At 49.3% G+C, this 12343-nt stretch overlaps 1 protein-coding gene across 1 annotated transcript in view; it reads left to right on the top strand.

The window, feature by feature from the left end:
• Nucleotides 1–10449, top strand: part of LOC121092236 (TGF-beta receptor type-2-like) — a 33828-nt gene extending 23379 nt beyond the window's left edge. Inside the window, exons 3-7 of the mRNA XM_040602868.1 lie at nucleotides 196–398; nucleotides 3448–4247; nucleotides 4361–4502; nucleotides 5730–5857; nucleotides 9941–10449. Coding sequence (XP_040458802.1) covers nucleotides 196–398; nucleotides 3448–4247; nucleotides 4361–4502; nucleotides 5730–5857; nucleotides 9941–10153 — 1486 coding nt within the window. The 3' untranslated portion in view covers nucleotides 10154–10449. The remainder of the gene's footprint in view (nucleotides 1–195; nucleotides 399–3447; nucleotides 4248–4360; nucleotides 4503–5729; nucleotides 5858–9940) is intronic.
• The last annotated feature ends 1894 nt before the right edge of the window (nucleotides 10450–12343 follow it).

Genomic DNA, 12343 nt, shown 5'->3' with positions numbered 1-12343 from the left:
TGGAAGAGACAAAGGGCGTTAACAAAGCCCCTCCAAAGCACATGTAATTAGAATTACACCAGAGCTGCTGCAAACAAGTTGTTCCCTAAATGGCTTAAAATAAATGATCTTAAAACCAGCTTTAAGATGACACACAGGTGACACAAAGGCTGAGCCGCTGGGCTAACGCTATGTCGGTTCATTTGGCGCATGCAGGAGACAGGACAACGAGAGCATCAGGATCAGCACGCTGTGCCACAATCCCCACCGCCCCATCGAAAACCTCATGGTCCCCAACTACAACACGTCACGCTGCATCATGACCCACCAGCCCAGCGAGGACGGCATCATCTACATCTGCGGCTGCGTGGACGAGCAGGAGTGCAACGATAAACTGATCTTTGAAAACCACACCAACGGTGAGTACTTCTGTTAATGTTATTTATGGGGGAGAAGGACCCAAAGCTAAAGCCAAATCATTTGTATTTCCAGTAGAGTAGGAGACGCGATGCCAGGAGGAGCTCTTTCAGCATTTTGTTTGACCTCCCTATATAAAAGCTACGTAAAATTTGTACCCCGCTATCTAGCCCGGTATTTTGTCTGTGGCTAAATCATCTCCCCCATCAATGCCTCCAGCCTTGGTCTGGAAACACGGATGGAAAATCCACTCATCTCTTGGTAGGTTGTGCCCTTCAGCGTAGGGCAAGTCAACCAGGGAACCCAAAAGCTGATGTCACCCAGTGTGAGTCAATGCTCTGAAAGCTTTAAATAAATCGCGTCGGAGTAAATCCTTCCCTGGCACACCCACGGGAACCGCTGGCATCCACCACGGCCTGCAAGCCAGAAAGGTGCTGGTGCTGGGCACGGGGCTCAGCACACGGTGGTGCCTCCCCTGCTGTGCTCCTGGGGATTTCTCTTGGGCAGGGACATCCAGAGCCACCCCGGTGCTGACACACACGTGAGCATGGCTTGGCAGGCCTGTAGACGCTTCTGCAGATGGCTGTAAATCCACAGGAGGGAAAACTAAGAGGCAGCTCATTTCTGTACCTCGGGGGGTCGTATACTTTGGAAATGCTTCCAGCTAGATGCCGAGCCTTTGGAGGCTTGACCAGACCTCCCTAAATCCAAATGGACCAGGTTTATCCAAGTGCCCATCAAGAATGTGACCCGTAACAAAAGCAAAGTGAAACCACTTCGATTTTCCATAATTAGAGAACAAGATGCTGAAAATGAGCCTAACCAGAACCTGCAAGTCAGCGGCATAGCTTCTCCCGCAACACGAGGAAAAAAGAAAAAAAAAAAAAAAAATCACATAAAATGCAAATTCTCAGAACAAACAAGCCACTCTTAATGAAGGCAAACGATGCTAAATTTGGCAGTTCTTTCCTGCTTCCTGAGCCAAACATAACAGGTACGCACACTTCTAGGGAGAGATAGTCAAATCCCAAAGCTGGTGCTGGGATATGTAATTTCACACAAAAATGACAACTGGCTCATTGGAAATGCCACCCCCACCGAAGGCTTCCACAAACGGCCGCCTCCTGCCAGCCAGCACCTAAAGTGCTGAAACTCAGCGCCAGGGCAGTGCAGCCCTTCAGCAGTGGTCTCCTCTCCGATTTGGTTTGTGGGGCCAGCTTGGCAAGCCCCACACCCAGAGACCACACTCTTTACATCCTTTACTTCTGCTTTAAGGGATTGTTTGCATTTTAAATATTAACTTACGGTTATCCTCAACGGTATAGACAACTGCTGAGCAGAGAAAAGTCTAATACAGACGAGCACTTCTCCAGCAGCTGAGGCAGGCAGGTTTTTTCCCATTTCTTGATTTCTTAAGCCCTGCCTTCAGGTCTGGGCTGCTGTGTGGCACTGCCCTAGCACCGGGGCTGCAGGGGACCCCTTCAGAGCTCAGAGACCACCCCAATGAACACACAGCGGCACCATTTCCTAAAGCCATGCGAGCAGGAGCCTAGCGGGCACCTCAGGAAGATGCTGGGTAGGGCCGAGCACGCAGAGTCCTCACAACCCCTGCGCTGGCTGAGCCTGGCCCTGGAGGTCCAGCTCCCCTCAGCAGAGATGGAAAGACCCAGGCAGCCGTGCTCAGGAAGGTGGGGGTTTACAGACCTGCGGTTTTGGCCAGAGCAGCTACATTTTGCTCTCCACAGAAGGGGTTTAGGCTGTGCTGCAACCCCTCCGTATCAACGGGCTTGTGTGGGGAAGGGGCATCCTCATGAAGGAATTTGCTGAAGTTGCTTTAACGTCCCCTTTTTCAGGACTCGTGCACGCAACTCCCTTAAAAATATCTTTTTTCTTCAGAGTTTCAAAGATGGGACCTTAAGCATCGGGTAAATCCATTAAAGCAGTAGGTGATATCCAGGCCTAATACTTTCCAAAATAAACATATTCCTGAGTTAGTTATTGATTTATATCAGTTTAGGTTGATCTTGTGGTTTGAACCTGATGCCTATTTTAGAAACGCTTTCACAGCCTTGCAGAAATTAGCTGCAGCACATTTTTTTGAAATTTGCCAAGGAAAATAGCTAAATGCTCTGTTTTTCCAGAACCTGAATTATGATCTGCACACACTGAGGTCAAGCAGCGAGAGTTTTGCTTATGGAATGATTCTTATCCCTCTTCCCCTGGGTTATTATACTTGGCAGAAAAACCTCTGAGTAAGATTTTACTTGAATATCTCTACTGAAGTCAGCATGTTTATTCCAGGAATCGCAAACATCAAAGGATCAGACAATTATATGTTGTGTGAGGGTTATGGCTTTTTGTGTGCCTCGTCCCCCCCTCCCCAATGATCTGAAGGCTGACAGGGGTTTAAAAGAAATAAAACAAAAGCAGCCATGCCTGGTCAGTTGACAGGCGTTGGCATTGTAATGCAGTGACGAAGGAGATGCCAACGCTGGCAGACAGCTCTGAAATGATGCTCCTTTACGCTAATTATCACGCAAAGCATCCCAGCTCTCCCCAGGGCCTGGTGATCCTGCAGGATGTCTGCCCCTGCCAGCATCCCTCCTGGCTCTCCCTGCACCGCAGGGGCCCAGCAAAGCCCCAGCCCCAACCCGCGCCAGAGATTCACTCCGTTTGAGCCTTGCCCTGGCTTTATCACTGCTATTTCCACCCCAGCTCCCCGCACTGCAAGCGCAAGCAGCGCTTGGGAGCCACCAAAGGGCGGCCGAGCCGTTTTGGTGGCAACGTCTCACATGCCGCACCACCCAGCCCAGCACCCTGAACCCTCACCTGATAAATGGAGCTAAATCTGAGACCTAAACCGAGCAGCCCCCTTAACTACCTACGCCTGGGTTTGTTGCGGGGATGGGCTTTGTGCACAGCATGCCTTGCAGCCCCACGAAGGGCTGCACCTCATTAACTGCTTCACGTATTTTCCTCCTCTGCGTGATGGAAACAAGCTGTCGCAGACCCACGGCGGCAGCGCCCTCGCCTTTGCTTTCCTCCCTGCAGGCTACTCCATGCTGCAGAGCAAGGAGGTGATCCCGGTGGCCGCCATCAGCCTCCTGCCCCCGCTGCTGGTGGCGGTGATGATCACGGTGATATTTTACCTCTGCCGCACGCAGAAGCAGCGCAAGAGAGCCAAGGCGTGGGGTGGGAAAGCGGGACAGCCCCCGGCGCTGCCAGAGCAGGGGAGGTCTGCCGAGCGGGAGGAGAAGTTGTCCGTGCTGATGGACGAGAGCCCGGCCTGTGCCGGCCCCACCAGCCGCCCCGCCGAGCTGCTCCCCATTGAGCTGGACGAGATGGTGGGCAAAGGGCAGTTCGCAGAGGTGTGGAGGGCCAAGCTGAGCCACAGCCGCTCGGGGCAGTACGAGACGGTGGCTGTGAAGATCTTCCCCTGTGAGGAGTACTCCTCCTGGAAGAATGAGAGCCAGATTTTCACCGACACCAGCCTCAAGCATGACAGCGTCCTGCGGTTCCTCACTGCCGAGGACCGGGGCACAGGGCCACGCCGGGAGTACTGGCTCATCACTGCCTACCACAGCCAGGGCAACCTCAAGGACTACTTGTCCCGCCACGTCCTGAGCTGGATGGACCTGCAGAAGATGGCGGGCTCCCTGGTGAGCGGGGTGGCCCACCTCCACAGCGACTACACCGCCTGTGGCAGGCCGAAAATCCCCATCGCCCACCGGGACATCAAAAGCACGAACGTCCTGGTGAAGAACGAGCAGGAGTGCGTGCTCTGCGACTTCGGCATCGCCATACGCCTCGACCCTTCCCTGACAGTAGATGACTTTGCCAACAGCGGGCAGGCAAGTATGACCCGCCAGCCCTTCCCGAAGGGGAGCCTTTGCGAGCCACCCTGGTCGCTCATGGCCAGAGTCCTCACGCACCCCGCTAATGCCTCTCTCCTCTTTGTGGGCAGGTGGGCACCGCCAGGTACATGGCCCCAGAGGTCCTGGAGTCCAGGGTGAACCTGGAAGACCTGGAGTCTTTCAAGCAGATGGATGTCTACTCCATGGCCCTCGTTTTATGGGAAATGGCCTCCAGATGTGAAGTGGTAGGAGGTAGGAGCACCGCACCAGGGTGGCCACACACCTTTTTGCTCCCTTCCTCCCCATACGGGGACATGGGTCACTCCCATGTCCCCATCAATGGCACAGGGGTGGATCGGGTCTCTGTAAGACTGCTAAGAACTGGCAGCAGAACCTCCCCCTTGGCTGCCTGCCCTGTGTGCTGTGGCTCAAGGGGGCTGGCTCAGTGGCCAAGGAGCAGGACGGGACCCCCGGGGGTCATCTGGCCCAGCCCCTGCTCAAAGCCAGTCAGCGCCCAGTCTCATCCCAGTCAGCACTGGCAATGCAAAGCAAACCAAGCAGGAAGAGCCAAAGGTGCCTCCCCCTCCCTGGCCACAAGCACTTTTTTTTCCAGACAACACCAGACTTTACAGGGACTCGCAAAGTCCAGTCTCTGACACAGCCACGTCCCCCCTCACTTCCCAGAGCCACATCCTGGCATCTGAAATTGCTTGTAGCAAAACATTTAATTAACTGCTGTTAGCTGCTACCTGCCCTTCTGCCTGCTCCCCTCTTCCCTTTTAGAGCTCTCCAGTTCCTTCCCTATCCTACCCACTTGCAATCCAAGCCCACGGAGCTGCAAGAGGCTTCAACCTTAGGCAAGAAAGCTGCCCTGCATGCCCCACGCCCGGTGGTGGGAGACCCTCGCCTCAGATGTCCTGTGCACCCTCTGCTCCCAAGCCAACATCCCATGCCATCCCTCCCCCCCTCGTATTTCACCTGCATTCACATCCAGGCAGGAGCTGGCAGAAACCAGGGTGGCCTCTCACCTCTGCAACAGGGAGTTTCTCCTTGGCCTCCCACAGCATGGGTTTGCTCTTCTGGAAGGGTCATTTCTCCTCTAATGCAATCCATACCCGCAGCAGGTATCCAAATGCTGGTACTGTAGTCACCTCTCCCATCTTTCACCAGTGCAACACATCGTACCTGCTCAAAATATGTCTCGCACAAAGACAGACCATGTCCTTTGTAGTGCATCACTTGGGTTCAGGAAGGTGGTCAGGTGGTTCCTCAGTCCTGACTCTGAAAACAACCTCTATATGAAAACCCAAGACTATGATTCTATGTTCAGATTCTAAATAGTTTCCAGATCAGTTTATTTTTGCAGACTGATTAAAAAAAAAAATAAAAAAAAAATCTATTCTCATCCGGTGAACCATGCAAAGCAAAGCAGTGAATGCATTCAAAACATCCTGTAATGCTGCTGGTGCTTCCTTGCAGAGGTAAAGAATTATGAGCTGCCTTTTGGGTCAAAAGTCCAGGAGCAGCCCTGTGTGGACACCATGAGGGACATCGTGCTGCATGGCAGAGGGCGACCCGAGATCCCAAGCAGCTGGCTGGTGCATCAGGTAAGCTGGGAGTAGCTGGTTCAGAAAAAAGCAACCCACATTGTCCCCCCTCACTAAACCAGCCCAAAAAATAAGATTATAAAGCTGCCATCAGTGCCAGAATGTGCAGAACTCCTGGGCTACTTCCAGCTCCATTGTGGTTGGCTGAGCCCATGTTAGGCCCTATGAGACCCATTTGACCCTGAAAGGGTGGTGAAGCATTGGAACAGGCTGCTCAGGGAGATGGTGGAATAACCATCCCTGAAGGCGTTTAAAAAACACATAGATGCCATGCTTAGGGACCTGGTTTAGTGGCATGTTACAAATGGCAGTCCTGGGTTAATGGTTGGACTTGGTGACCTCAAAGGTCTTTTCCAACCTCAATGATTCTATGATTTCCTTGGTGGGAATAAAATCAATAGCCATGATCAGGAAGCGTTACGAATGCCAAGTGATGCAATTAAGTTATCTTGAGGATAACAGCAAAACAGAGCATTTCAGTGCAGCCTCTTCTCATGAAACAGCAAATCATTTGAATCCACCCCACTCCTGCCCTAACCATGGCATCCAGAAAACTCTAGCTCTGAGAACAGGCAGTCCCTCGCACACAGCCATCTCACAGCAGGGACAGAGGGGAGGAAGGTGCATGCAGCCTTCTGCCTGCTTGGCTGTGGAGGTTTCGAGGTCAAAATTACCTAATATTACTCTAATATGGGAGGCTGAGACTTGGCATGCGAGAAGAAAGACTTCTACAAGGGAAAGCAAAACAGGAAGCATCTCCCTTGAGCGAAACCACCAGGAAACGCACGTGAAGCTGAAAGCAGGGAACCTGCTCAGCTCAAGTCTTGCCAAGGGGAAGCCCTTCACCAGCCTTCAGCTCAGAAAGTCTGAAAGCAAAGGATTTCAGGACAGAAGGCATAACCCAGTGCTCTAGAATAGGAACACTGCAGCAATGGTGAGATGTGCTCTGTTAAAACCACCCACAAGGACACCCAGACCAGCCAGCTCCAGAAACACAGGCACCTTGTGGCCTTGACAGGGTCCTCTCTCCCTCAGGTCCAGTATTTCCTTCCACGCATTGAGGACACAAGGGGTAACAGCCACACTGACAGTAATTTTCAAATCTTGCCCGACTCTGGTGCTAATTAAATTTCACGTCTTGTGGAAAAACACCATCTGCTGATCAACGATTCTGTTCATCTGAAAAACAAGCTGAAACATTGAGCCTGCTGGCTTACGGAGCCTTGCAGCGTTCAGTGCATCACTTTGCAGTGTTCACCCACAGAACACCCTGCTACTGCTCCCACTCCGCCTGGATGGCACGTAAAGCCAGGCTTTTCAAAAGGAAAGATAAAATTCTCAGGAGGCCATGTGTTCCCTGCAACACCTCCTCTCAAAACCATGTTTGTCCAAAGACTCACAACTGACCTGACCAAGCAAGGTTGCAAACAGCATCAAATGAACCTGTGGTTTCTGCTGGACCACCATTAAGTTTATCAGTTGGCCAGCCCACTTGTGAAGTTCGCCCAGCCTTTTTCCTTGATGAAGGCAAACACAGGAGCTTCAATCAGCACCGCTACATATTTGAAGCCTTTGAGTATTTATGTTAGACGTTTACCTCCCAGGGTCTCCGATAAACTTTGAAACCACAGGAAAAATATAGAGGCTTGGCTTCTCAGAAGTCACACTCTGATAGAGCCTGGCCAGAAATGCACCGAGAGGAGCTGAGGAAGGGTGATTGCAGACACCCCCGAGAAATAACGTTACTGTGGTTGGGTTGGTTTAGCATGTAAACAGAGCAAGGCTTCTAACATAGTAACTTTGATTAGACCACCTGATGTTCACTGGGGAAGAGGGACAGAAAAGCCATGTTGTGCTCCTGAAAGTTTGCCTCCAACTAATCTTAGCTGATCCAATATGATTTTTCCGGGCATTTTGCAACCGATCTCTGCAGGATGAGGCATAGGGCAGCACCATCTGCTGGGAAGCATCAGAAAGCCACCAGTTTGTGCCACTCCAGGGGTCAACAGGATCCTGTGGATGGAAGCGTTGGGTGACACCAGGAAAGGGTGACAAGTTGCTTACCTGAATAGAAAACCCATAGACGTTCCCATCACCAAACATAAGTTCAACACAGAGCTCCAAAAGCTACTTCCATATTTCAGCCATCAGGATCACTCTCAGTCAAGTGATGACCTACATTCTTGGCCATGATTTCAGATTTTCAATGAATATAAGCATTCATTTCCCCTGACAGAGCTGACTCACCCAGCATGCTGCCCATCAACAGCTCCAGGGCAGCTGTTTGCAAGGCTGCACAATATAGCCAGCTGAAGAAACTTATACCCAAAGTTTCCCATATAAATTAAACACACCTTGAGCCCAGGCTTCTACCTCGCCTCACACCCCGCTACATATCAAAAAAACCAACTGGTTATTTAGGCCAGGTACATTCCAGGATCTGGTTCATGAAGCAGCCGAACAGACTGTTGTACTGGCACAACTCAAGGGGTAGTGCAGGACAGGAAGGAGCAGTGGGAGCTTGAGACAATATTGCCACTAAAAATACACTTGTAAAACTCAACGTCCTTTGGAATCTTGGAAAATCTGAGATACCAAATATAAACCCCAAACAAAGTCCGTTTCGTGAGCAAAACATGATGTTCCAGTTGCACCAATTCAAAAGAACATCATTGCTACTTACAAGGAAAACTGCAAATAAATCTCATGATTTCAGGGCAAAACAAGCACAGAAAATCTAATGACTAAACCATATGACAGAGCCATGTTCTGTTTGAGAAAAGGCTTATTTTAAAAACTGCAGCTAAGCTAGCTCATTTTTGCATGTTAATCAATTATCCTCAAATCCGTTCAACTAAGGTAATAAATGAGTGACGTAAGAGGTACTGGAACACACCATCTGTCAGTTTTACTGCACAACCCTGTTCCCTCTAATCTGTGTCCATTGTGGAAGATTTAGTACAACGAAACTTAGCAGAGAGCAGCCAGCGCAGAGCGAGGTGCAGAAGGCCAGGCGACGCCAACGGTACGTCTCTGTAGGACTTGCATTTTCTGCTTGTGTTGGTCCATATGAGACTTTCAGGTTCTCTTAATCGCAAATTAAGACATACACAAAACCCACTGAAAAACATGAAGCTTTATTTAGCGTAATGATTTTTCCACTGTGTTGCAACCTTGGCTGACAATGATGCAAAAAGCAATAGCACATGATAGGAATTATATAGGCGAAGGAAGGTCCAACATAGCTTCTGGTGCTAGCTGTGTTACTAGCTTAAGAGTGGGAAAAATTACCAGCTGAATACTGCCATTTTGTTCCTAAACTGCAAATATTGGGACTTTTTTCAGAGCACCACACAATTGGAAAAACACGTATTACTGGGAGAAATAATCATAGTAACCGAGAGGAACTGAAAGTGTTCAGGAGCAGGCTGGGAAGTACTCAATCCCACCTAAACCAAGATACTAATTTGTGGTGAGAAAACAAAGTTCAGCTGCACGCTGCAATGAGTATTTGGCACAGCACGCCCCTTCAGAAAGCTGCTAAGCCAAGAATTCAGGTTTAAGAAGTTCAATTGCAAATTTACCTTTGAACCCCCCATCCTGCCCTTCCCCTCCCCTCAAGTGTCACAGCCAGGGTGCAGGCTTGACACCCAGAGAGCTGGGCTCGGCTGCCAGCCTCCAGGTCACCACCTGCACCTCTCCTGTCCCTCATGATTTTAGGATGCTCTGAACCGAAGGGGCAAGGCTGAGACAGCAGATGAAGGGCCTGTTGCCTTCCAGCCCCTATTTAAGTCCCACAGTCAACACGAACCGACTTCCAGGGGAGATTTCCAGGCAGCGTGGGACCAGATCCCAAGCGAGCCAAGGCTGCCACGCTAACGCAAGCAGTGCCAGTAACGGTGCCAGCACTGGCACTCGCCACAACTTACCACAGCCGTTCCTTCTTGCGCTTAAGCTTGGCCAAAAAAAGCATTTCTGCAGGAAGCTGTCAGAAGTATGGTAAAACACTGTGATTGCATTAGAGCAGTTTCTAGCTCCTCTTCTGCCCGGCTTCAGATCTAAATTCAGCCCTTCTGACTGCAGGGAATGCGTTTTCTGTGCGACACCATCACAGAGTGCTGGGACCACGACCCTGAGGCTCGCCTCACCGCCCACTGCGTGGCCGAGCGCTTCAACCTGATGGCACAGATGGATTGCGATGACATCCTCAACAACAACACTGACAACGAGGCCAGCAAAACAGCTTCTCCAGGTGGGGAGCACCAGGACAGTGACGGGAGCAGAAATACGCAGTGACACAGCAGGCAAAAAGCCTCATCACAAGGAACATGAGGATAAGTGAGAAGCATTTAGCTCATGGGAAAAAAACAAAAACAAACTTGCTCTGGTTTTCAAAATGGAACTAAGATCTAGTACATAACTTATTTATAACATCTGTTTCCTCCCACAGATACAGTGAACTGTGGAATCAAAACTTTGGTTAAAGTGCAACATCATATATGAACTGGTTTTGTACGTACTTTAAATGTGTAATGATGCAAAGCATTCCTTTTATTATTTTTTAAAATAATGGTTAATCTTTTATTAATAAGCACCTGAATTCCATGTCTATCTTTTGAAGTCCTTCCATACTGCCATCACTAGTTTCTCCTCTAACTGCTTGTTCTTCAGAGATCAGGACAATTTACTCTTCAATTTTCCTTTTCTAATGGCCTCCACACACAAAAAAATATGTTGTAGCAGCAGAAAAACCATCTTGAGATGTAACACACTCTCAGTGGAAGAAATGCTGGCACCCAAGACAACTACTCATTGATCAGACAGTCCTTAACAGCACATAAAGATACCCAGTAATCCAGTTAGTAAAAGTCTGATTTGCTGCAAATCCAACATGCCTTTTTTTCACCAGGGAATTCATAAGTGTACTTGATAGTTCAGGTGGGTGCATGAAGCTTCTTCAACATAAAAAAAAAGTCAGTGTAGACTGCTGTTTGGCTTTAAGAAGTCTCCGTACAGGATATCTAAACAACTCTTTTGCTGTATCAGTCCAGCTTCCAGCCACCTCTAGCCAACAGATTAATGCCAAAGTGTAATTGTCAACACAAACATGTTGGCTAATTCTTCTTGCAACTTTTCCGCACTCCTCTGCGGTGTTACTCAATCTGAAGAAACACAATCAGATAGAACCGGGTCCTTTACTCCCGTAACTACCAGATCAAGCCAGGCTGCCTCTGTAGCAGAAAGGCAATTAAGGAAAGGTAAGTCATACCTCGCTCTGAATCCTGGCATTGTGCAAATCTTAATCCCTCCACCCTTGGAACAAAAGGTAATAAAAACCTTAGCTGCTACTAAGCCCTGCAAGCCCATACCTGACACCTACACAGAGGTGTATCTTTCAGGATAGCATTGGAGAGGAGCATTTTGCTTGCCAGCATGCAGATGCATGGATTGACCCCTACGAGAGGCAAAGGGACAAAACTGTACAACAGCCACGAGCTTTCTATAGCAGAGGCTCCCCGATGTGGAGCTGGGAAGCAGATCTGCAGGGCTGTTTCAGTTTTCTAAAATGCACAGCTATGACAGTACCAGTTCATACACAAAGCTTTTCTTCTCTCACTGTTGTTTCCACTGCTTTGGACCATTTCCACAGGTCCTACGTTACGTCTAGAACAAAACTGTCTCTAAACCCTTCAAAGGATGGAGGGGGAATGAATTAGGTTACACCAAGTAATAAAAAAAAAAAAATACACTTCAGCTACCATGTATAAGTCTCCACCTGCAACTGTGACCATACCTTTCATTCTCACCAGTCCCCCAACTGGCTGCTACCTCCTGTCACCTTAGGATTTTTCAAGCTAACCCTTTTCTCTCGAAGCACATCCTCCCCAGATCACCATAACACACCCTTTCCACCCACCCGACTTCAGTCGCATTTCCTCAATATATTAACCACAGCTCTACTGTACATACATGCCCAGGAGAAACAGACAGCATGAGGCAGCTTTTCTGACATGGAGATAAAACTACGAGGACACGCCAAACTCGCCTCCCTGAGGCTGTCCAGTCTTTCCTTCCCGTAATATTCAGTGTAGAATTTCCCCTACCAAGTTTTGGACCAAGTTGTTTAAACAGGAGACCAATGACTACGTTTACTTGTTCTTGCAAGTTCAGTTCAAGAGGCTTTAAAAGATACTGTGACCTGTTCTTCCCACAGGTGCCTGGGACAGGGGGGGATCAGCCTGTGCAAACTAGACACTGAAGGGCTGCATCTTCGATTCCGATGGCTGAAACCCAAATTCTCCTGGGGAGACAAAGACTTAATCCTAGGCTTGACAGTTTATTCTGTAAATAAACTGAAAAACTTCTCAATCTGTTCCCCTCCCCATGCCTACACATTGCATTTTTTTCCATGAAAACAGAGTCCAGAATCAAGCTTCCAGGATTATACACCCGAATGCCTGCGTCACATGTGACTTGCCACACTTT

The sequence above is a fragment of the Falco naumanni genome, chromosome 8 (assembly GCF_017639655.2).
Source record: "Falco naumanni isolate bFalNau1 chromosome 8, bFalNau1.pat, whole genome shotgun sequence".
In the NCBI taxonomy this organism is placed as follows: domain Eukaryota; kingdom Metazoa; phylum Chordata; class Aves; order Falconiformes; family Falconidae; genus Falco; species Falco naumanni.
This window is presented reverse-complemented; position numbering and strand designations above follow the sequence as displayed.